The sequence below is a fragment of the Macaca mulatta genome, chromosome 1 (genome assembly GCF_049350105.2).
Source record: "Macaca mulatta isolate MMU2019108-1 chromosome 1, T2T-MMU8v2.0, whole genome shotgun sequence".
In the NCBI taxonomy this organism is placed as follows: Eukaryota; Metazoa; Chordata; class Mammalia; order Primates; family Cercopithecidae; genus Macaca; species Macaca mulatta.
The window spans coordinates 27,023,229-27,049,352 of NC_133406.1; the positions used below are offsets into that span (position 1 = coordinate 27,023,229).

A 26,124-nucleotide genomic window follows, 5' to 3' on the forward strand; every position below is an offset into this window, starting at 1 on the left:
GACTAAAATATTTACTATCTATCCCTTTGCAGCAAAATAAATTTGCTTATTATTGGTTTAAATCAAGACTAGACCAAAACCCACAGAGATGATAAATGACTTCTCTCTGAGCCAGAGTTATAGTCGAAGCTATCAAGTCCACAGACATCCTAGACTCTTGGACCTAGGATTTTAATCTGCAGAAACAGATTAAAATACTCCTGCTTCCAAGATCCTCATGTTTGTGGTAGTGAGGGCCTTTGCATTCTTCTGGAGTGCTAAGAGAACACCATGCATACAGTATACTTCACCTTGGCTTGCCAGGCATTCACACGTCCCTGGGCATTCAGACGGGCACGGAAGGGTTCCCAGTAATCTCCCCACCAAGATTTTTTAAACGAAGAAGCTGTGATTTGCTTGTTTCCTATCTTTCCATTTTCCATACCCAGTGGTGTGGAACATCCTATCAAAAGAAAAGTAATGTGATTAATTATACACCAATATTCCCTGCATGGCATTTTGCACTGCAGAGGAGATAACAAATAATATTACTACCAATGAATGACAAAAACAATAATCACAAAAATGAAGATTCATTGAATCCAAGTGCCAAATACTGTTCTCAGGATTTACATGTATTATTTAATGCTCATAAATATCTCCATTTTAGTACAGCAAAACACAGTAATTTGTCTAAGGTAACACAGCCAGAAGAATCAGGAACTGAATTAAGCTCAATCTGATACCAAATACCATGTTCTAAACATTTAAACTCATTTCCTCCTTCTAAGAGCATGGAAACTTTGGTCTTTGCTTTGAGGTGACAATAATCCTAAACTATCTATATATAAAAACACTCTGTTTCTTTTAACAAAAGCTACAAAGAAGATACAATGGACCCTCAGTCACTATTTAATATTTTCTGTTTCAACCCTTAGAGGGTAATTCAAGTTATGTACTCTTTGGAATTTTTCCAAGGTATAATTTGAATATCATAGGCAACAAGGCAGACCTGTGACTGTAAGAAACACAGCTAGTGAGTGAACCTGGCTGACTGCCCATCATCTCTGTGATACCTTGTTCTTGTTGGTAAATCATGCAGAAATTTTCTTGAAGTGATGCCTTACTTACTCCATGAAAAAAAAAGAGCCCTAAAAATAATACTCACTGCTAGTAATTACCTAAGTATCAAGAAAATGAATAAGAAGAAAATAATGCTTCTTGTATAAAAAATAGATATTTTAAATAAATCAGCTGAGTTGAATGTCACATTTTAGGGTAGTTTATTAGGATCTGAACAAATCTATTTATACCATATGGAAAGAAAAAAAACAATGACTTATGGAACTGTTTCAAGGGGTGGTCCTGCTGATACAAGATTTGTGTTTTATTTGGGAGATGTTATAGACTACTGCTATCTGGACATTGGCAAAATACCCTTATCCATCCAAGGGTATACTGTGCCATTATCTACTTCAATAAAAAACTGATTCCAGGGTTCAGCTACTTTCTCTAGTGTAAATCATGGCTTCTTCTCTCCACCCAAAGGGAAGTACTGCAACTCCTGACAGGTGTGCCACAGCAGGTTTCTAGTGTGCCGATTTATTTATCCCTCTTCCCACCTCCAGCCCCTGAACAGCCAAGTGGGGCCTGGATCAGTCAAGCCTTGGAATTATTACTTCATTCTTTTACCTCAGAATGCCAGGCAGATATTATTTTCTTTGTGTGGTTTGAAGTAAAAAATATCGGAAAGCACTGCTTGAAGAATCCAAGAAGAACAGTGAAGACTCTTAAACATCCTTGTTACATATAGCAGAATTTTAATATGACTATTTATGATTACCTGGATTTATTTATACCACAGGTCACATTATAGCCCCTAAGAAATAGCAGCTAACATAGAAAAGACTTGAGTACCTACATAGGGTATTAAAGAAAATATAAAGACGAATCGTGGTTTCAGGAAGCTGGGAAGCCGATTCAGATTTCAAAAACACTCACTGAACACCACATATATGGCAGTGATGTTGCCAGATGCTGTCATGACTTTGAAGTCTGAGTGACCTGGAGGACTTTGGAAGAGTCAGGCCTGGTTTGAATCTCAGGTAGGTCTTATTGAAAATGGGCTGATGGAGATAATTCCAAATTAGAGCCCTTCCTTGGAGAGTTGTGATGTGTCTATATAATCCAGGCACTTTCTTCAGAGAGATACTGTTGGCCCTCTGATTGGCAGAACCATTCTTGGTCTAGATCACACCGAGAGTTTACCTGAGTAGAATCTCTGTTTCATAAAGGTTTTCCTAGGAGCCTAAATCACTGAAGAGAACTGAAAATTTTACTCAATCTCCTATACCTCCCAAATCTTGATTCTTTGTGTGACAGTGAGAAAATAATGCATCTTTGTACCTTACCATTTACCTCACAACCTTGCAACTCCAATCGAAGGGTAGGTCTGTTATAGGCTCGGGTTGGAGAGATCCTAATATATCTAGCCACAATAGGTGGGTCAAACTGATTCTCTTTTATTGTAGAGGCATCTGAATTGCCATTAAAATACTAGAAGAAAAGAGGAAAGTTTAGTTATGTAACAGTGATCTATAAAGTGACTTTATAATAAAATTTTGATCTAATTTAATATTGTAATACTACATTTTCATGGGGCCTGAACTAAATCCATTTGGTTATAAAATATACATGGGGATAATTCCACTTCCAGGAATATTGTATATATGTACTTTGCCCTATTACTCCTGGTAAGTACAACTAAAAACTTTGGACATTATAGCTAAGAGAAACCTAAGAAGGGGAAAAGACCTCAGAAGACAGACTGACTAGGGTTCTTGGAAGGAACAAAATGGTGGTGAGTGTCCTGAATTTTCTTTTTACCTCATACATCCCAGACTTAGAGATGAAGAAACCAGGAACCTAGAAACACCAATGAGTACAGACTGAAAAAGCCCAAATAAAATCTGCTTTCTCTAACCAAAGTACCAGTAAAGGGAAGCCTAGCAAGATATAATAGAAAACTTGTGGATACTGACTTCTCTCCTTTAGCCAAACACCACAGAAAAACCTGAGGCCCCTCCCCAACCCACAACAGCAAAGGCTGAATGGGAAGCCTAGACTTCCATGCTCATGAGGCTAAAGAGGCACCCCAACACTCTTACTGGGGTTGTGTCAGAAAAGACCATGTAAGGATTTAGGGCATTCATCTCCAGCCCCTAATAAAGCTCCTGCCCCTGAGTATCAGCGGAAGCCAAATGGGGAACTCCTGTTCCCACCCAGTCACCAAGGAACAATCCCTTCTTAGGTGGCAGTGGAGTGGGGAAACTGGACTTTGACCCCCACTTGGCAGTAACCAGGCTGTGCCCTATCCCTTTTCCTGACAGAGCAATGTCGGAAAAAGCCAACTTTTTAAAACAGAAGATTGGAGCAGGTATTGGTAATATTGAAAACAGAAAAACAATAGAGAAAAATCAACAAAACAGGGCTGAGAAGATTTTTTTTTTTTGAGACAGAGTCTCACTCTGCCACCAGGCTGGAGTGCAGTGGTGAGATCTTGGCTCACTGCAACCTCTGCCTCCCAGATTCAAGCAATACTTCTGCTTCAGCCTCCCAAGTAGCTGGGATTACAGTTGTGTGACACCATGCCTAATGTTTTAAAATATTTTTAGTAGAGGGTTTCACCATGTTGGTCAGAATGATCTTGATCGCTTGACCTCGTGATCTGCCTGCCTCAGCCTCCCAAAGTGCTGGGATTACAGGCGTGAGCCACTGCACCTGGCCAAGAAGATTTTTTTTAAATCGACAAATCTCTAGCAAGATTCACAAAAAAAAAAAAAAAAAGAAAGGAGATGCAGTTGACAATATCAGAGATGAAACAGGCAAAATCACTACAAACATGAAAAAGGATAAGGGAATATACAAACAACTCTACACACATAAACTTAACAACACAGAGGGAATTGACCAATTAATTGAAATATACAAAGTATTTCAATTCACCTAATATGACATAGATAATTTGAATAGCCCTGTAACTATTTAGAACATAGAATTCATAACTTAAAAACTGCCCAAAAAGAAATCTGCAGGCCCAGATGGTTTCACTGGTGATTCCTACCAAATATTTAAAGAATTAATACCAACTGCAGACATTTTCTCCTAGAATGTAGAAAAGACAAGCTTACCAATTTTATGAAGCCAGAATATAGAATAGAAGAGCATGCTTACCAATTTTATGAAGCTAGTATAACTGTGGTATCAAAAGACAATTAAAAAAAATAAAACTACATACCAATATCCTCTCATGAATATAGATGACAAAATCTTTATGCTATGGACTCAACTGCAATCTGTGTTTTCTCTCATAATACTCATTAGTAAGAACCATAATTTAGGATTTCAATGGTGCTGAGATATATTATAAATAATTATTAAAAATAGGTAACTAATAAACAGTAAACAATTTTATATAAAATATGAGCAGAAACAGACTCGAGATTATCGGTATAATAATGGCAGGCAGACTCCTTGCATTCAGGTAGGTTTCTTTGGGGAAAGGAATAGAGACGGGGAGAAGAGTTAGGGCTTCTGGCTGAGCCCCTGGAAGAGCAAGAAGGAGGATGCCATTCTTCAGGCGTGGCCCCCCAAAAAGTCTGAGAATCACACTGCCTCAGAGGCTTACTAGCATTAACACTATGATTTACTTCAGGTACACTGAAATAAAGAACAAAACAAACTGCAATAGTAAAATCAAAAGTGTTGGTAGCCACTTTTTAGCATGAGCTCCTCGAGACACAAGACCAGATATTCTACTCTGCCATACACCATCGGCCAGTCTGAGAAATCTGGGTATTTTATTTGATGATAAAATGGTTTTTTAAAGTTTTGTGGGGTTTTGAAGTTTCAGTAACCCTGCTTCTCTCTTTAATTTGTAAGACACAGACCCATCATATTACTGCTTTTCTCCATATGACCCTTAGAAAGCCATTCACATTTGTAATACCCAGAAAGGTATTTTTTTAAATACATAATCATTAGGCATAGTCATAATACTCCTAGACTGAGTCTAGAGATTCAGATAGACATAGGCACACAAACCATCACATTCCTTGTGCTGTTCCCTTTGAAGATCTGCCAGTTGATCTGGTTGGAACTGTAAGCTACATAGAACTCTGTGGTATAGCAGGACTTCAGGTAGTGTTTGGCACCTTGGGTCTGGATCCCTGTGATTACGACTTCCTTTTGCATGTCCACCTGCAATATAGGAAAGCCAGTAAAAAGAACTGTCCTTGTCAACAAGTCACACACTGCCTAAATTCATTATACAATCAGCTTTCTCCAGAACGAAAGAGCTAGCACATAAGATCTTAGCAAACTGATACAATGAGTACATGTAATCCATATTTGTGCACAGAGTACCTAGGTTTGAATCCCAACTCAATGACTAATTAGCTATGAGTTACTTTGGGAAGGCACTTAGTATCTCTGTGCCTTTTGTTTTTTAATCTATAAAACAAGATATTATTAGAACCAACCTCAGAGGGTTGATTTTAAGGACATAAAGTACTTAGAACGGTGCCTCGCACTTAGTACTTGCTATTTCCCCTAACAACATTGCAAGAAAAATAACAAGAAGGAATTACTAAATCGCTTTCATTTTTATTATTACAATAGCAGTAAATATTATCAGTCTATTAAACAAACCTGGATCCAAGGTTTAGAGGCCAATTCTGCTGCAAGTTTTTCTACACTCCAAGCATTATAAGATCCACCATTGTTTAGTCTTGCTAATCTGGGCTCCCAGTAACCTAAACTCAAGGGAAGAAAAATATTTATTCTGAATTTTTTCAAAACTCAGCAATTTCTCAAGTGAGTTTAATCCACTGGAAAACCAGATCCTTGGAGGACCTGTGTTGTAGTCAGAAGTCTAGGCATGGGCCTCAGCTACTAAGTCAGTCCTTGATGATGAAATCTGGGCTTCGGGTCTATGTTTGGTCAGCTGCCAACCACCACCTATCCCCTTTCTTGCACACAGGTCATGTTTGGTTTTTTTTTCTGTTATGTTGATGTTCCTAATGCTGAATGTGCCTGCCTAACAGGAAGACATGGAAGGGGTATATGGGAGCCTGATCATCCTCTTGACCATGACCTCTTGATCTCGGAAAGGGCTTACAGGCAGTGTGAGAAAACTTTGGAGGAGTTCCTGCCACATAGTGGAGGTTCAACAAAGTTTTCTGAATAGATGAATGGTTGCCACAGGCAAAGGGCCATATTAATGAGGACTATAATGCTTAGCTGATGAGACCCTGTGAATCTGGCTGAAATACTACATGTGTGGTCAAACCCAGAAAAGGTGACTGAGGAGAGTTTGGAAATGGGCACGTGGTTATAAGAGTAAGCTATCTGATCCTTGCCAAATCCCTGCAGAGAGGCTGGGCTCTTTATGTAGAGAACTCAATGACCCCCAGCTCTCGGTTTCTCCTGGAAAAGACTCTTTGGGAGCATTATACACCAGAAGGGGTGGCAGTGTTAAGAGCACGCTAACAGGCCTTTAGGTCCTGTCACAGTGTTCCTTCCTTTACCATATGTGTACCCCAAATGGAGCTGCATCACTATATTGTGGTAGAGAAAAGCATAAAGAGAAGAACTGATTCATAGATAGGTTGTCATGTATGGTTTCATAGGCTGCATGCTGCACAATTGTAGGAGGTTCCATTCACAGACCATGGTGCTACAACTTACCCAGAAATTCTGAAGCCTTGATCTGTGAATCAGATATGATACCAGTGCTTAGTCCCATTGGCATCTTACAGTCTATGAAAAACAGGAAAAAATGAATAATTTTTGCTTAGAAAATGTATATAATAAAGTAAAACTCCATGGTTAGGGATTATGTTTCTGACAGGTCAGTAATTACATATTTTTACCTACCTTGCGTGACCCTGACTTAAATATATCTGATTATAAAATGGTAAATGCACTAACAAGACTGGTGCTTTAATAGATATAGTGGCATCCCAGAAGAAAACAACTGAAATCCTGAAATGCAATCATGTTTTAAACTGATTTTCTTCTGCTTTTATCTTAACTTTGCTATTTTACAACATTAAGTACTATCCATGGCTAGGTGCAGTGGCTCATGCCTATAATCCTAGCACTCTGGGAGGCCGAGGGGGAGGATTACTTGAGGCCAGGAGTTTGACACCATCTTGGGCAACCTCTTCTCTACAAAAAAATAAAAATACAAAATACAAAAATATGAGAAAAAAAAAGTTCTAGCCCTCATGAGAATTATGTTCTCAAAAGTTGACCTCAAAGTTACAAGATTATTTATATCCTGATTAAGGAAGGGATACCAGCCACTGTGTTACCTGGATGTTAGCACAGTGCTTCATACTCAACAGTGCTTAGTAATGGCTTAAAGAATGGATGAATAGATGGACAGATGAAAACTGTGTTTCCTAAATGCTGAAATGTCAAGTTTAGTGACTCAGTCATTGTTAAATTCCTGTGACCTTTTCCCTCCTCAACTCTTGGAACCTGGAGAATTTCTTACATGCACTTGCCCATGGATCACAAATCATGAAGAAGGATGCTTTACGTAGGTTTCCCATTTGAGAGGAATGCTTTTGATCTGACTGCTGTGTTTTCAATGCAATCAGACCATGGACCAGAATAAAAGCAAATATGGCTACAAATTATGCCTTTGTCACATCAGAGTTCTTAGAGTTGAGTATTTCCAATCTAAACGTTGGTAATACTCTAGTAATAGGCACTCTCCTGCTAAACCAAATATCACATGACTCTCGTGATACCTCTGTCCATGATAAGAAATGGCGTTTGCATCCCTGCTCTCTGGTTTTCTCCAACCTCTGTGTTTAGGAGCCACCAGCCAGGTTTTGATGCCTTCATTTCAAGAGTTTTAAATGAACCTAAAATAAAAAGAACAACATTACATTTGCAAAAATTAACAAGTAAATATTGTGGTTGATAGTTCTCTACGAATCCTAAAATTCCTGCTTCACAAGAGACTTTCAAATAGAATTTAACCATTTTTCTTTAGGTAGGACTACAAGTATAACAGATAAAAACAAAACAATAACAACACACACAGAGAGATAACTAAAGAAATTTTTAAATCTCTACCATGCCTCACTAGAAGAAACTTTCACTTATCTAAATATAGTGTTACAAGTTAACTCACACACAATACAGCTTCACAGTCCTAAGTATCAAAGTGACCTCGAATGACATCATTGGGCTTCAAAAATATCATACATGTTTCCTTTCCCTCTCTTCATTTTGCTTTTTTCTCTTTTTTATAAAAGAAAATCAAAATAAAATCTTCTTCCTCCATGTTTTCAAATTTTCCATAAAGCTTACATATGTGACTAGAGATTTACATAAATTGTTCAGAAAAAAACACTGAAAGAATGAGATTTCTAAAACTTCTGGCTATCCATTCTGGTATTTAACATTACCCCCTGGCAGTTAATATTTAAATTCTGTTGACTATAATTTATGACTCTTTCCCAGATTGTGGGTGAAAATGAATAGATACAGTTATCTTCCTCAAACCCACTGAAAAAGATCTCCAGTTTTCCTCTCTCCAATGCAAGTATTTAGGTTTGCAGATTTAGAGATGCCAGCCAATCCTAGCTTCTCAGTCTGTCTCTAGGCTTGTATGGGAAGGATGATTGATCTTCTAATACTCGATGAAAAGATGAGAGAATTTGACTGTATCTCTTCTGTCTCTGATTTTAATATGATAGATTAATTATCTATTGATTATCGTATTAATACAATGTTAATACAATATAATTAATACTCTCTAGATGTATTAGTGAGTTACTGGCATGTGAAAAACCAACAAGAACCCTCTTTTTTCCCCTGCTCTTAATCAAACCAGTCCATTTGGACTTCTGTGCCTGCATCTGAGGCAGACTCACACAACCTCACTCAAAGTGCTGTCGAGGGACTGCCTTCACTAGATCCTCAGGCAGCGTGTGTTAGATTGGTTCAAACTATAATTGCGGTTTTTGCCATTACTTTTAATAGAAGGCAAAATAGAAGGAAGGCTGCTTGTTAAAAATACAGACTCCTGGGAATTCTGCCCAAAATCTACCTTAAAGTCTCTGAAAACAAAATTCCTCTGCTTTCACATCTGCATTTTAACCGACTTCCTAGGTTTTTATTACATCCATTGAAGTTTGAGAATTTGGCTTCTGGCATCACAGCCCCACCCACACACCTGCTGCATAAGTAGATACACGTACAAACAACTCATTGGCACAGAAATATCCCTTCTGTATAATTGTAGATTGTTTAAATCTACATTTATCTTTATTTTGCACATGAAAAGCTCTAAATACCTTTGTTATTCTTTAACTTTTGTAACTATTTTAAAAAAATGTTTTCCCCTTCAAACAGTCTATAAGTCAGTTTAAAAATATGATTCCTGGAGTCACTTGCCCAAAGATATTAGGGTGCTAGAGCCTAGAGGAGGAGCAGAACTGAAGAATCTGAAAACCCTTCCAGCAGAAATAACTGTAGCTGCCTGAGCCCTGTGGGATTCATTTTTTTATCTGCTTGAGACCTCATCTATATGACACACAGTGGCTCGGGAGAAACTGCATGTTATGTAGCAACTGAGTTGGGTCACACATTTAGCCTGTGTGGTGCTGCAAATAGTTCATAAATTAGGTGACATTTTTGCACTCCATACATACTTTGGGTCTATGAGTTTGCCTAGGCTCTAAGCCAGAACCCTATGTTCTGACTCCTTAGGAAGTATATGCACAAGGAAGAAATAAGAAGGAGTAACAGATGCTATGATTGCCTTTTCCCTGTATTTCTTAGCAGGGACCTCTTTCCATTTCCCAAGTCTTTACCAGGCAGAAGGGCCCAGACCCCTAACTGGTGCTGTTTATTGCCATTTTCCAGCAAGGTCTGGCCATGAAAGTGAACCACGTGAATGTCTTGGGAGCCGCCTATGTTCAGCAGGTGTAACCTCACCCACTCTTGCTCGTACATTCTCAGGCCAGGCAAGCTGTAGATCATCCCATTAATGGCTGAAAGGACAAAGAGTTGAAATCAGTTAAAAATCTGTTGACACAGAGAGGGCGACTGGTAAGGAAATATGGGGCAACTCACTCAACACCCATCTTCCTCATGTTTCTGCATTCCCAGGCCTACCTAGCCATGGAAAGCGCCCTCTTGTACGTCATATTAGTGAGAGGCTGAAGCAGAACCACTAGTCCTTCTCATATCATTCACACCAGCCTACAGCAGAAGGCGGGGGTATCTCCCTTTCCAAGCGGTGTATCACTCTTTTCCCCAGCTTTTACACTTCTGTGCTTTACCCATGTAGCCTTTCCATTAACAGTCTTAATTTTCCTTAACTACAAAAAGATAAACACAAATATAGGCAGACAAAGTAAACTCCAGGGGTTAGAGTCAGCAAGGAGACATGCAGCATGTCACCTTAAGGCCTTCTAAATTCAGAGAAAGTTTCAGGCAAATTTGGAAGTCTAGGAGTTTATAATACGAGGAATTTATTGTTGGTGTATCCAGCAACCATAGCAAGTCACGTTTTTTCTCTCATTGGTACGATAACTCCTCTGCCCACTTCTCAGATTAGGTGTCTCGGGTTCTCAGGCTTTATCTACTCTCCCTGTAGTAAAATATGTGGATTTTTTTTTTAAAGTCCCTGAGAAACATGATCACCTTAAAAATGTAACACAAAATTTTAAAGATAAAGTTTAGTGTTACCAAACATTTAACTGAAACCAAAGTGAGGGAAGTGCTTTGTTTCCTTCTTCTTAAGTTAGAGGAACTGCTGTGAAATTTCAGAAACCAGGCAAGCGAATTTTTGGAGAGGAACGGGTTGAGATCATTTGGGCATCCTTAAAATTATATCAGGCATGAGAACACCTGTCTACATATTCATAACACAAGCTCGTACCTTTCTCCTCTCAGTTTCTGTTTCAGTTACTAGCTTACAGGCCAAATTTCTGAGTGAATTTCCAAGTAGGCACACTTTTCCCAGTGTGACCACCCACATGCTCTCTTGCCACTATTCTCCCATTACCTGGGTACCTAGTTTCTTCTCTCATTTTGTTCTCATATGCTTTGGGTGCCACTGGTAGCTGCTGAGAGCTAAAACTGTTAGAATCATTCTTATTTTAGAAAAGACACACAGGTGATCATTTCTTTTATATAAACACTTGTGCCTTTAGAGATCCAGAAACAAGCTTATTAACTTTTTAAATTGCAGAACAATGTTAATTCCTTTTCAATGTGTGTTACCAGCTGAAGCACACTGGCTTTTTGTTGTTGTGGTTTTCTGTTCGTTTGTTTTACAGCAGCTTCTCTGCACTATCTTTCAGACTTTCTCTTTTTGCCTCACCCACAGTGTTACCTGCCAGATTACATCAGCCCTCTGGAATGTTAAGGAACCAGTTTTAATTGTAGCTCTGGTTGTCTCAGAAGCATCTCATGTCTAATCTTGTGAAGCTCTAAGGGCAGGAATCACTGTGACCCAGTGTGATTTAATTAGGAGATTAGATCAAAGTCAGAGGAAAATACCGTGAAATTCATGGGATTTTTTCACTTCTGAGGATGTGAGTCTCCAAGAACTTCGGGATTTCTTTTCATAGTACCAGCTCTTCTTTTCATCGAAGGTCATAAATAGTAAGACAAATTCTCTCATGTCCACAGGCATGTTGCTGTCCTTATGTAGTATTCCTTTTTGGCAGATTAGGAGGGGACCTATCAAGCCTGAGTGAATATCTTTTTCCTGGAAAAAGAGAGTAAATTGTATTGTCTCTTTCTCAGGAATTTCCTTGCTCTTCTGATAGTCACTCATCATATAAAAAAGGAAACTTTCTGACAGGCTCTGAATTTGAAGATGAAGATTATAAATGAATGGCGTAATAAGCCTGGATATTTATCACCTAATTCTGTTGTATTCATAATCCTCCTTCCTCTGGTTGATCTTTATCCCAGTAACAATGATGATAATAATAAATTGATAATATAAGGGATACTATTTATTGGGAATCTACCAGAATATTAAATGATTTGCCTGCAATCTCTCATTTAATCGTGACAACTATCTTATATGATAAATATAAATTCATTCATTGAACAAGTATTTACCAAGTGCTTACCATGCACCATGTACTATTACCTCATTTTTAACTTCTGATACCAGGCTAAGAGAGGTCAAGGAATTTACTAGGATTATGCATTACGTGACAGGGTAAAAATTTAAATCTGAGTCTGTGCTCTTTCCACTATGCATTAAATGAAGGAGTTGCTTCTCTTTTTAATTGACAAATAAAATTGTATGTATATACTGTGTACAACATATTGTTTTGAAGTATATATACATTGCAGAATGATAGATAAGGGAGTCTTGACTTTGCAGTTTTTTTCCATAAAGAAAGAGCAGAACATAGCTAATATTTGTTCAAGAAAATTTCAAATAAATGTCATCTTCTGTAAATGTAGGCATTCTAATTCATGGCCAATCATTCAAGTAATCTTCCCTCCTCTCCACTGAATAAACGTTTCTCTCTCTGTCATCTGAAGAGCTGCATGGAGAGTCCCTGGTTATGATAAATGTAGACTGCTAACCACACCCTTATACATTCCTCATGAAAAGCAAGACAGACATTTGACAATAAATAACCCCCTCTCTTCCATTTGGTGGACTCAGACTACGAGGTTAGGGGAATGAGAAAAACTTTCAATGAAAGTACCTACTGGGTTCACAGCTGAGTAGTAGGCCCAAGCCCGACAGGCAGAGCCAGGACTTTCTGGCCCTGATCGTTCAGTGGCATGCCATACGTAGGTATAACTGCTATTTGGCTGAACAGCATTGTCTTCCTTAAACCATTCAGGAGAGTCATCTTCATAAGTCTTTCCCTCTGATGATTTTTCATAGGAAAGTCCATGGGCATGTAGAGAATATGGTCTGGATGCTAAATTTTTAAAACGAACCTAGAGAAAGGAATGATCCACAAATGTGCTTAAGCTTAACAAAAATCTAAACCACAAAAATGTCAGCATTATAGGCCAAAGTGACTGGTTATAAAATCGGAGCTAAGATATAAGGTATAAAATAACTTATGTATATTATTTCATTTAATTTTCACAACCATCCTGTGAGATATGGCCCAAGTAGTTTTCTCCAGAAATACCAAAAGATATGTGTTCTTAGGCTCAAGGCCAAAGTACTGACATTATCTACTAATGAAATGAGAGTGATAGGTAGTGAAGATATGAAGATGAAAGAGGCTTGATTCTTGTTCATAAGAAGCTTTTAAGCTTCTGATGAAAACAACATGCACATGGGCATCCACACTAGAAATCTGGAGACAACAGGTGCTATATACAAAGTCTAAGTGGGTTCAGATGATGATGCCCTGGAGGAACGATTTGGTTGAGTATTTAGGAGAGGTTGGAAGAATTAAGGTAAGTTTATTGGAGGAAATGGAATTGGCCATCGTAGAATGAACAGGAGCTAGAAAGACATTTCAGACTCTCAGAAGGGCAGAAGGATGCCTGTGAGCAGGGGAATAAAGGAAGAGTTTGGGGAATAGCAAGGAAGAATCTGAATGGAGCTGGGCTGTGAAATGCACAGGGACAGGTGGAACCTGGTGAGAAATGAGGCTGGAAAAGGACCAGGTTGGAGCCAGATGGTAAAGGACTTAAATGCCATATGGGAAGTCTTCACACCCCAGCAGTCAGACTTGTGAAGCTCCTCCCGGCCCTTCTATAACTTCTAGTGATTAAAGATCCCCTAACTGTCTCTTCCTTATTTTATTCTACAAAGCCGGCATCACCCTAATAACAAAACCTGGCAAAGACACAATGAATCATGAAAACCACCAGCCAATATCTCTGATGTACATATTACAAAAATCTTCAACAAAATACTGGCAAACCAAATCCAGCAGCAAAGTAAAAATTAATTCATCACAATCACATAGGCTTCATTCCTAGGATGCAAAGTGGCTCAATGTATGCAAATCAATAAATGTGATTCACCACATAAACCAAATTAAAAACAAAAACAGTATCATCATCTCAATAACCATGGAAAAAGCTTTTGATAAAACCTAACATCTCTTCATGATAAAAACCCTCAACAAACTAGGCATTGAAGGAACATACTTCAAAATAATAGGAGCCATCTATGACAAACCCACAGTCAACATCATACTGAATGAGCAAAAGCTGAAAGCCTTCCCTGTGAGAACTGGAACAAGACATGGATGTCCACTCTCATCACTCATATTCAACACAGTACTGGAAATTCTAGTCACAGCAATCAAGCAAGAGAAAGAAATAAAAGGCAATCAAAGAAGAAAAGAAGTTAAACTATCTCTCTTCATTGACAATATGATTCTGTACCTAGAAAACCCTAAAGACTCCACAAAAAGGCTCCAGGAACTGATAAATGACTTCAGTAAAGGTTCAGTATGCAAGATTAATGTACAAAATCAATTATACAAAATACAATGTACAAAGTAGCATTTCTATACATCAGTAATGTTCAAACTGAGAGCGAAATCAAGAACACAATCCCATTAGAAATAGACACACACACACACACACATACACAAAATACCTAGGAAAACATCTAACCAAAGTGGTGAAAGATCTCTGTAAGGAGAATTACAAAACACTGACGAAAGAAATCATAGGTAACACAAACAAATGGAAAAACATTGTATGCTCATGTATTGAAAGAATCAGTATTGTTAAAATAGCCATTGTGCCCCAAGCAATCTACAGATTCAACACTATTTTTAATGAACTACTGGAATCATTTTCCTCAGGATTAGACGAAGCTATTCTAAAATTCATATGGAGTCAAAAAAGAGCCTGAATAGCCAAAGCAATCCTACGCAAAAGGAACAAATTTGGAGGTATCACAGTACCTGACTTGAAACTATACTATAAAGCTGCAATAACCAAAATAGCATGATACTGATACAAAAACAGACACATAGGCCAATGGAACAGAATAAAGAACCCAGAAATAAAGCCACACACTTACAACCACCTGAACTTTGACAAAGTCGTCAACAACAACAACAACAACAAAACAAAAACAAGGGGAAAAGAACTCGTATTTAATAAATGGTGCTGGAATAGCTGGCTACCCATATGTGAAAGAATGAAACTGGACCCCAATGAATCCAATGAAACTGGATTAATCATATACAAAAATTAACTCAAGATGGATTACAGATGTACCCTAGGACATAAAGTATAATTTTTTAAAAAATGGATTAAAGATTTAAATGTAAGACCTCAAACTTTAAGAATCCTAGAAGAAAACTTAAGAAACACCATTCTGGATATCAGCCTTGGGAAAGAATTTATGACTAATTCCTCAAAAGCATTTCAACAAAAGCAAAAATTGACAAACTAAAGAGCTTTTTCTCAGCAAAAGAAGCTACCTACAAAGTGAACAGACACAGAATGGAAAAAATATTCACAAAGTATGTATCTGACAAAGGTCTAATATCCAGAAACTATAAGATAGTTAAACAATTGAGCAAGTGAAATACAAATAACCCCATTAAAAGGTGGGCAAAAGACATGAACAGATACTTCTCAAAAGAAGACATACGAATAGCCAACAAACGTGAAAAAAAATGCTCAACATCACTAATCATCAGAGAAATGCAAATCAATACTACAGTGAAATACCATCTCACACCAGTCAGAATGGCTATTAGTAAAATCCAAAAAATAGATGCTGGTGAGGCTGTGAAGAAAAGGGAATGCTTATACACTGCTGCTTAGAATGTGAATTAGCCACTGTGGAAAGACGTTTGGGGATTTCTCAAAGAACTTAAAACAGAACTACTATTTTAAGTGAGGAGACCACTCCTCATATTGTCTTATGCCCAATTTCTGCCTCCAAAGAAAGAAGAAGTAAAAGGCAGAAATGAAATCTACAAGCAGACAGCCCGGCACCACACCGTGGGCCTGGTAGTTAAAGATCGACCCCTGACCTAATTTGTTATGTTATCTATAGATTACAGACATTGTATAGAAAAGGACTGTGAAAATCCCTGTCCTGTCCTGTTCTGTTCTAATTACCGGTGCGTGCAGCCCCCAGTCACGTACCCCCTGCTTGCTCAATGGATCATGACCCTTTCACACGGACCCTCTTAGAGTTGTGAGCCCTTAAAAGGGACAGGAATTGCTCACTTGGGGAGCTCGGTTGTTGGAGACATGAGTGTTGCCAAAGCTCCTGGCTGAATAAAGCCCTTCCTTCTTTAACTCGGTGTCTGAGGGGTTTTGTCTGAGGCTTGTCCTGCTACAATTTGACCTAGCAATTCTATTACTGAGTATATAGCCAAAAAAGAAAATAAAACTGTTCAGCCGGGCACAGTGGCTCATGCCTGTAATCCCAGCACTTTGGGAAGCTGAGGCAGGCAAATTACCTGAGGTCAGGAGTTTGAGACCAGCCTGATCAATATGGTAAAACCCTGTCTCTACTAAAAATACAAAAATTAGCTGGGCCTGGTGGTGGGCACCTGCAATCCCAGCTACTCGGGAGGCTGAGGCAGGAGAATTGCTTGAACCTTGGAGGCAGATGTTGCAATGAGTTGAGATCATACCTCTGTACTCCAGCCTGGGCGACAGATTGAGACTCCATCTCAAAAAAAAAAAAAAAGAAAAAGAAAATACATTGTTCTACCAAAAAGACACATGTACTAGGATGTTCATCACAGCATTATTCACAGTAGCAAAGACATGGAATCAACCTAGGTGCCCATCAGTGGTGGACTAGATAAAGAAAATATGGTATATATGCACCATGGAATACTACGCAGCCATAAAAAAGACTGCAATCATGTCCTTTACAACAACATGGATGCCAGCTGGAGGCTGTTATGCTACGTGAATTAATATAGAAACAGAAAACCAAATACCACATGTTCTCACTTATAAGTGGGAGCTAAACATTGGGTACTCACAAACATAATGGCAATAAACACTGGGGACCACTAGAGCGGGGTGGGAGGAGGGAGATGAGCAAGGGCTGAAAAACTATTGGGTACTATGCACACTACTTGGATGATGGGATCAATCATACCCTAAACATCAGCATCACATAATATACCCAGATAACAAACCTGCACATATGCCCCCTGAATCTAAAATAAAAGTTAAAATTATTTTTAAATACACAAATGAAGTTATTTTTATCTCGTGAAATCCAGGGCTAAAACAAAGATTCAGTATTTGATTTTTTTCCTTTTGCCTAAGGCTCCAGTATGACTCAATGCAACATTGTTACTGATCCTGTCTTTATTCACAATTGTGATGTTTTGTTAATTGTGACTTTCCTGTGTTTATTTTGATTTTTAATTTTTTAAAAAAACTTCAGTTGCTTTAGGGATGCAAGTGGTTTTTGGTTACATGGATGAATTGTATAGTGGTGAAGTCTAGGATATTAGTTGTACCTGTCACCTGAGTAGTGTACCCTGCACCCAGGAGGTAGCTTTTCATCCATCCCCCCATTCCCTTTTGAATTTCCAATGTCCATTATACCAATCTATCTGCCTTTGCATACCCATAGTTTAGCTCCCATTTATAAGTAAGAGCATACAGCGTCTGGTTTTTGATTCCTGAGTTACTTCACTTAGAATAGGTTTTTAAAATATTGTGTTAAATTATCATTCATCTTGAAAAAGGATCCCCTAATCATAAGAGAGAATATTGCCTTCCATAGTTTCATGGAAAATTTAGAATAATTAAGATTCTTATATCCTTATGTACTTGTTCACATTTTTAAAAAGAGCAAATGGTCACTGAAAATGTAGTAATGCTTACACAGGTATAGTAGATTATATTTTAAAATCTAGAATAGCTGACTTTAGAATCAGGGTTCTTTCTGGGTTTTTGAACGTGAGAGGTTAGCAAAAATGGCTGAAGTAAACTTTGTTCTAAAAGCAAGTTATAATCCTGGGTCTGGACACAAGATTTTGAAAGAAATGACCAGAACTAGGAAGACACTGAAGAAACTTGCTCACTTTTGGAGGGCACAGAGATATCTTTACTTTCCTTACTCATTTTATTTAACTTCACTTTATTTATTTTTTTTGGAAAACATCAGGAGATATTTCTAAATTGCTATTACTACTAGCACTACTACTGCCACCACCACCACCACTATTATGAAGCCCAATGCAATTGCTCTTGAATATATTAACTTTCTATGTTAACTTGAGATAGGTTAGCTTTAGATAGAAATTACAGAGAGATTTTCTACAGATTATATAGTTTTCAGCATTTAAAAAAAAGTGAGATCTTTTTTTTTTTAGTCTTGAAGATTGCCAAATTGTTTGACAAGGAGTCTTTGAAAAGAAATGTAATTATTCATTAATCCTGGAAAATAAACAAATCACTTATAGCTCTCTTGCCACCTGCACCTTTACAACCCTCTGGTGCTTGTGAAAATTCCTCTGATGATCTTAGCAGTGCTCAAAAGACTTACTTGGATAACATCATCCACTTCAGCTCTGATAATAGGACCAAGAATTCCGAGATGCTCTTCATACTCCCCTCGAGGATCACGTTTGGTAAAAGTGCTGTCGAGGTACTTTCGAAAAACTACTTTCTTATATACGGTGTCTTCTGGAATATCATCAGAGTCTTCAATATCTGTTTCCCTGAAATAATAATACTAATTGTGTAAAAGAAGAAATTAAAGACTGTTCAAAGAATTTAGGAAATTGCCTCTTTCTAAATATAGCATCTAGCATAGAGAAGGTCTTTAATAAATATTTGATGGACAAATGAGTAAATGTAAAAGTGAATAAAAACAAAAGCCAGTAAATATCTTTCAATTCCTAACTCAGATATTATTTCACAGGTAAGTCTTCCTATGACCTTTCAGACTAGGTCAAGTCTCTATATCAATTCCTTATATTTCTATAGTATTATTATAGTATACATAGTAAATTCCTGTAGTATTCTTATACTATTTCTATAGTATATACGGTATATTATATATAATTTATTTGTGAGATTATCTATTAATATCTGACTCTCACTGGGTATAAGTACCATGAGGTCAGCCATTGTGCCTAGTTTGCTCATAATACTCTCTCCAGTGGTAAGCACATTATCTGGCACACAGTAGGAGCTTAATAAATTTTTGTCAAACATATAAATGAATGCACAAATACAATCATATGTTCTAAATTTTAAGATCAAAGGCAGACAAAGCCATGTAATGGGACAGCGCCAGAGCCTGGGGCTATCAGGTGACAATGGTCAGATTAATTAGAAGGTCATACTTATGAAAGTCACTGGATGGATGAATGTTTTGTACCCTGAAAGTAGACACTCTTCTCACATTTGTTTTTTGCTAATGTCCATTATTCTTAAGCTTCTTGACACTGGTGTGGACAAAGATTTTTTGGATATGACCTCAAAAGCAAAGTCAACAAAAGCAGAAATAGACAAATGGGATTGCCACCAAACTCAAAAGTTCATGCACAGCAAAGGAAATGACAGAGTGAAGAGACAACCTGTGGAATGGGAGAATATTCTTGAAAACCAAATATCTGATAAGGAATTAAAATTAAAAGTATAAGGAACTCAATTCAGCAAAAACCCAAATAGCCTGATTAAAAAATGAGCAAAAGACTTGAATAGACATTTCGTAAAAGAAGACATACAAATGACCAACAAATATGTGAAAAGATGCTCAACATTACTAATAATCAGAGAAATGCAATTTAAAATCACAATGAGGGCTCACCTCACACCGTCAGGATTGTATTATAAAAATGACAAGAGATAAATGTTGGCAAGGATGTGAAGAAAAGGGAACTCTTGTACATCTTGGTGAGAATGTAAATTAGTACAGCCATTATGGAAAACAGTATGGGAGGTTCCTTTAAAAATTAAAAATAGAATTACCATATGATTCATTCATCCCATTTTGGGGTATATACCCACAGAAAATGAAATCAGTATGTTGAAGAGATACCTGCTCTCCCACGTTCACTGCAGCATTAGCCACATTAGCCAAGATAGGGAAGCAACCCAAATGTCTATCAACAAATGAATGGATTTCTTAAATGTGATCTGCATAAACAATGAAATACTATTTAGCATTGAAGAAAAAGAAAATGGTCTGGGCGTGGTGGCTCACACCTGTAATCCCAGTACTTTGGGAGGCCGAGGCGGGTGGATCATGAGGTCAGGAGATCGAGACCATCCAGGCTAACACGGTGAAACCCTGTCTCTACTAAAAATACAAAAAAAATTAGCCGGGCGTGGTGGCAGGCGCCTGTAGTCCCAGCTACTCGGGAGGCTGAGGCAGGAGAATGGCGTGAACCAGGGAGGCGGAGCTTGTAATGAGCCGAGATCACACCACTGCACTCCAGTCTGGGAGACACAGCGAGACTCCGTCTCAAAAAAAAAAAAAAGAAAATGAAGAAATGTCATCTGCGACAACATGACTGAACCAGGAGGTCGTTATGTTACATAAAATAAGCCAGGCACAGAAAGACAAGTACTGCAGGATCTCACTTATAATGTGGAAACTGAAAACATTGAGCTCATAGAAGCAGAAGGTACGACCGTGGTTAACAAAGGAATACAGAGGTGAAGCATTGAGAAAATGGTCAAAAGATAAAATTCAATTAGAAGAAATAAATTTAGAAGATCTGTTGTATAAGATGGTGACTGTAGTTAATAACAACACACTGAATTTTTTAACATTGCTGAGTACATTTTAAGTGTTCTAACCACAAAAAAGTATGTGAGGTAATGCATAGGCTAATTAGCTTGATTTTGTCAATTCACAGTTTATAAATATATGAAAACATCATGTTTGCACCATAAATATGTATAAAACAATGACCAAAAAAAACAAAAACAAAAAAAACTGTGGTACACCCATGTAATGAAGTACATGCAATAATCTGACAAATCTCCAGAGAAATTTACTGAGTGAAAAAATACCAGTCCCCAAAGGTTACATGTTGCCTGATTCCATTTATGTGATATTCTTGAAATGACAAAATTATAGAAATGGAGATCAGACTACTGGTTGCCAGGGAATAAGGAAGGGGTATGGTGGGAGGAAGGTCGATATGAGTATAAAGGGGTAAAGAGAGGGATTTTTAAGGTGATGGTAAACATCCCGTATCTTGACAGTATCAATGTCAGTATGCTGGTTGTGATATAGTATTATAGATTTGCAAAATGTTACCCCTGGGAGAAACTGGGTAAAGAATACTCATGATACCCAAATAATCTCTCCGTATTATTTCTCTTGACTGTATGTGGATCTATTTTATTTTTACTCCAAAATAAAAAGTTTAATTACATAATGCACATTATTTCCATCTAGTTCATTGTCTCAGTCTAGGACTGAAGCATGTCGAATTTTCCCACTGGCTCTCACATTTCCCAAGCCTGTGGAAACAAGCCAAACACTCACCCATCACACCCATAATATTTGCTATATACCATGAGCCATCAACAGAGAATCTCATCCTGCCTTTCTTCTGGTCTACCTCCCCTACTAATCCCATCTTTCCAGACTCTGAGCATAACATGCAAACTCACAGAACACAAGGGAGTGGGTAAAGCAACTTTGACTGCCATTAAAGTGGGTCGTGAGCCTTGAATGGAATACAAGATTTTGAAGGTGGTTCCATCCCTATTTACTCTGGACAGGCCCTACATCTTACTCCCTCAGGCCTTGCTTAGAAATGCTTAGATAGCTAGTTGTTCTCATATGGTATTGAGTGCAACATTTAAATAGGAAGTCATAGGAAAAAGTGTTTTAAACAGAGTTCTAATGTGGAAATGTCAGGCATCAGATTAATGAAGTCATTTGCGTAAGTCACACCATACATTGTGTTTGCCTACTGTAATTACACTTTGGTTTTTTAAGTGATTAATGTAACAGTTTTAGTAAAAGCTGTGGGCTATGTCTAGACAGTTGATGCGCAGTCATCATGCTATGTCCCTGAGAATTTGTAGTTGACTAAGCCTTGCTCCTTTCCTTCTCTTTCTGTATCTTCATCCCAGAACAAAGAACCCAGTTCAACATGGCTTTCTACCCCTAAGCAAAACTGAATTGTAAATTATCTTTAAAACAAAGTGATTTGGATCTCTTAGAAATTCTGATCTAAACAAGTAAATGCAAAAAGGAGATTTCTACATCATATTTGGGTTTGGATTTGAGGCTAACTTCAATTAAATCATATTGATTAGCATATAGCTAATGGATAGGTTGGGCTCTGCCTGGAGCAATAAGAGTCAGTAGAAACAAGGGTAGTAAGAGGAGAGGACACAGAAAAAGGTCTAATTACAGAATATTATAGAGTTCTCCCAATGATTGTTCTTATATTGTCCAGGGGTCATCCAAGGTAAAGAAGCAGTTTTGGAATTGACAAAGGAAATAGAACAGACCAACTTGCAATAGGGGAACCACACTGTTCTTAGTATAATTTGCCCACAATTATCCCCCTGAATTGTAGTAGCTACTTTTTTCAGGAGTAATGGAAAAATGAGAATAAAAAACGAGAAAACTGGCCAAACCTGTGTACAAATTCTGAATAATCCCAGGATATTTCTTCAGCAGCAATGTAATAATTTCTTCTGTTTCCGTTGTTGCTGCGGAGGAGGTACCATGCTGCAATGTTGTCAGGATTTCTGGAGGAGTTGATGTTTGTCCTAACATCAGTTTTGTAGGGGTCATCATAGGGCACATAATCAATTTCAGCATAGTCATCTTCACTGCTCTGGACCTCTTCCTTTGGAATAATCTCAATGTAATCTGTACCATCTTTACTGAGGCCCACTATAACCAGTGGATTAAATTCCTTTGATAGAAAAGTATCATTGAGAGTAGGAGATGAAGGAGATGGCATCTGACCAAGGTCTGGATAAGGAAAAGTCTCATTAAATTCTGGAAGATGCAATAACTGACTAGATTCAGAAGGGTAGAATGTCTGATCAAGGTCTGGAGGAGGTGATATCTGGCTGAGATCAGGGAGAAGGGTGGTCTCACTGATGTCTGGAGAGACAGTCACCTGGCTGAGGTCTGGAGAAAGGGGCATCTGACCGAGGGCTGGGGAAAGGTTTGTATGACTGAGTTCTGGAGAGAGGTTTGTCTGGCTGAGGTCTGGAGAAAGGGTTGTATGACTGAGGTCTGGAGAGAGGTTTGTATGACTGAGGTCTGGAGAAAGGGTTGTATGACTGAGGTCTGGAGACATGGGCATCTGACCGAGGGCTGGGGAAAGGTTTGTCTGACTGAGGTCTGGAGAAAGGGTTGTATGACTGAGGTGTGGAGAGAGGTTTGTATGACTGAGGTCTGGAGAAAGGGTTGTAGGACTGAGGTCTGGAGAAAGGGTTGTAGGACTGAGGTCTGGAGAAAGGATTGTATGACTGAGATCTGGAGAAAGGGTTGTAGGACTGAGGTCTGGAGAAAGGGTTGTGTGACTGAGGTCTGGAGAAAGGGTTGTATGACTGAGGTCTGGAGAAAGGGTTGTAGGACTGAGGTCTGGAGAAAGGGTTGTATGGCTGAGGTCTGGAGAAAGGGTTGTATGACTGAGGTCTGGAGAAAGGGTTGTATGGCTGAGGTCTGGAGACATGGGCATCTGACCGAGGGCTGGGGAAAGGTTTGTCTGACTGAGTTCTGGAGAGAGAGTCGTGTGGCTGAGGTCTGGCGAGAAGTTTGTTTGGCTGAGTTGTGGAGAGAGGGTCACCTGGCTGAGGTCTGCAGAGGGGACTGTCTGCCAGACTTCACGTTCTGAGGAAGGGGACATTTGACTTATATCAGTGGGGAAGGACTTGTGACTTCGGTCATACTCAAGCATCTCCCTGAGCTCTGGAGCAGAGGATCTGTGACTGGGGTCTGAAGTAGAGTGCATTTCATCAGGGTCTTGAATGGGGAATGTTTCATAGTGTTCCTCTGGGGGCACTGTCTGATAAAGATCTGGAGGAGAGCTTGTCTGACGAGTATCATTCGAGGAATTCTGATTATGGTCAGGAAGTGAGGCTATCCAGCTAAAATCCATAGAGGGCAATGTCTGATTGAGGTCTTTGGGAAGAGATGTTTCATTGGATTTATGAAGCAACAATGAATGGTTAAGTCTTCTTTCTGAAAATGTGTTGTAGGCTTCAGTTCTTAGAGGGTGAAAGGTCCTTGGAGATAAAGGAGCATGGTGTGTACGCTTCTCTTTTTTCTTTTTTCGTGTCTTAATGAGAAACTGACTTTTCTTTAGTCCACTCTTTCCTCCATCCTGTCTTACTTGCAGAGATTTATGTCTAACTCTAGGAAACCTTGGGTGGCCACTCTGCTTTCCAGGCTTGTTGGCAAGAGGGGTGCTTTCTCCCCAAGCACGTGAGGCATTCTGGGGGCTGATCAGTCGATTGTTAACAGCTGTGTCTTCATCAGTATCTTGGATTATTTCATAGCTACCTTTCTCAGAAGCCAAATGCCATCTCCCAACCAAAATCTTAGATGAGTTATTTTGTTTTAAGAGTAACAGATCACTAGGAAGGTCCTCCCAGGGCCTCACTCTGGAGCGAGAACCAGTGTCTCGGCTTAGGTGTCTCCCAACTTTATGTGCTAGTAATTTCATCCGGGAGAACCTGTGCTTTGCTGCTTGGTCTCTTTCTACCTTGGGTCCCTTACGTTTAGCATGTTCTTGATTTTTGAATTCTCTAGCACCAAGTGAAAGTAGATGTATCCCTGTGACATCTGGCTGTAGAGGATCCTCTATAGAGTCTTCAGAATAAGGGCTGGAATGCTCTGCTGTGGAAGAATTGAGAACTGAGTTCTTGCCAGTGAGGTGTCTCAGTGGGGAACCAGCTGTGGTGGCTTGTCGGTGAGAAGGGGTTTTCTGAGGTTCTGCAAAATTATTGACAGTGAGCTTACTAATATTATTTGGGGAAGAATAATTTGAACCAACAATTGTATCTGTGTTCGAAGAAATGAATTCAGTGCCATTCTCCAGAACTAGGGCAGTAAGATTGTACTCTTCTTCTTCCTGATTCAATGATGAGTTTCTGAATGACCTAATTCCTAATGCTGCAGCCAGTCTGCTCTGGTAATCATAGTCAGTGTCACTCTCTTCATCTTCAGTTTCTAAAGGATCATGCATTTTCCGTGTAGCTATGACTGTAGATTCTGGAGGTTCAAAAATCTCATATGAGTCTTCATCATCATCTGTAATGCATTTAACATCCCTGAATTTCAGCCTCAGCTTTTTGCTTCTTGGACTAGAATTCATGGAAGTTAACATCCAAGTTCCTACAGAAGAGAGATAGAGAGAAGAGATATCTGGAAGTCTGGGAAAAGACATGAAAACCCAGTAATCCATTGTGGCAGGTAATTTCTAATAAACTTTAGACAGGAATACTCAAGTATGGGCTATGGACCACTGCTTGTCTGTGAACTATTGATTACTGGGTCAAAATAACATAAGGAGAGAAAAATGAGAATGAAATATTTAATAAACTTTTTCTTTTCTAAAGCAATTTGACATTGCTGTGACTCTAAGCACATGACCAGTGCATTTATCTCGCTTAACAGAATAAAAACCAAAAGTATTGCTTAGTGGAGATTAGAGGGGAAAAATGGTCTTCCAGCACAGATAGTTACTCACTATTTTAAAATATATTAAGAAAGGGATGAATCAAGAATAAAATGGACTTTTAATATCATAAATATCTTAACAGCACATCTTGTCTTAGAATTAGAGTTAAAGGGCTGACGATGAGCTCTATCCTCACAAATAAGAGACATTTAGATGTTTCTAAGTAATAATTCAGGGGGACAGTTCTGAATCTCTGAAATGGCATGCATTGCTGGCACATTAAAGATTTCTTGGTGAGTCTCTAATAGTTACCATTGTTGGTGTCTACTGAGTGCCAGGCACTTGGCACTTGGCACATATTACTATTTTAATGGTCAAAGTAACTCTGTGAGATGTGATTACACTGTTTTCCAGATAAATGATCTGTGGCTCAGTGAGGCCAAGTAACTTGTGTGAGGTTACACAGCTATTGAGCGGCAAATCACGACTTGCATTCCAGTCTGACAAACCCCAAAGCTGTTGCTGAAGC

At 38.6% G+C, this 26,124-nt stretch overlaps 1 protein-coding gene across 1 annotated transcript in view; it reads right to left on the reverse strand.

Annotated features, from left to right (window-relative positions):
* F5 (coagulation factor V) overlaps positions 1 to 26,124 on the reverse strand; it is a 72,449-nt gene that overhangs the window by 3,887 nt on the left and 42,438 nt on the right. Inside the window, exons 13-23 of the mRNA XM_015124968.3 lie at positions 22,591 to 25,309; positions 18,518 to 18,692; positions 12,754 to 12,990; positions 11,572 to 11,782; positions 9,876 to 10,055; positions 7,800 to 7,916; positions 6,727 to 6,798; positions 5,689 to 5,792; positions 5,083 to 5,238; positions 2,391 to 2,535; positions 291 to 442 (exon numbers count right to left, since the gene is read on the reverse strand). Of these exons, the coding sequence (XP_014980454.2) occupies positions 291 to 442; positions 2,391 to 2,535; positions 5,083 to 5,238; positions 5,689 to 5,792; positions 6,727 to 6,798; positions 7,800 to 7,916; positions 9,876 to 10,055; positions 11,572 to 11,782; positions 12,754 to 12,990; positions 18,518 to 18,692; positions 22,591 to 25,309 (4,268 nt within the window). The remainder of the gene's footprint in view (positions 1 to 290; positions 443 to 2,390; positions 2,536 to 5,082; positions 5,239 to 5,688; positions 5,793 to 6,726; positions 6,799 to 7,799; positions 7,917 to 9,875; positions 10,056 to 11,571; positions 11,783 to 12,753; positions 12,991 to 18,517; positions 18,693 to 22,590; positions 25,310 to 26,124) is intronic.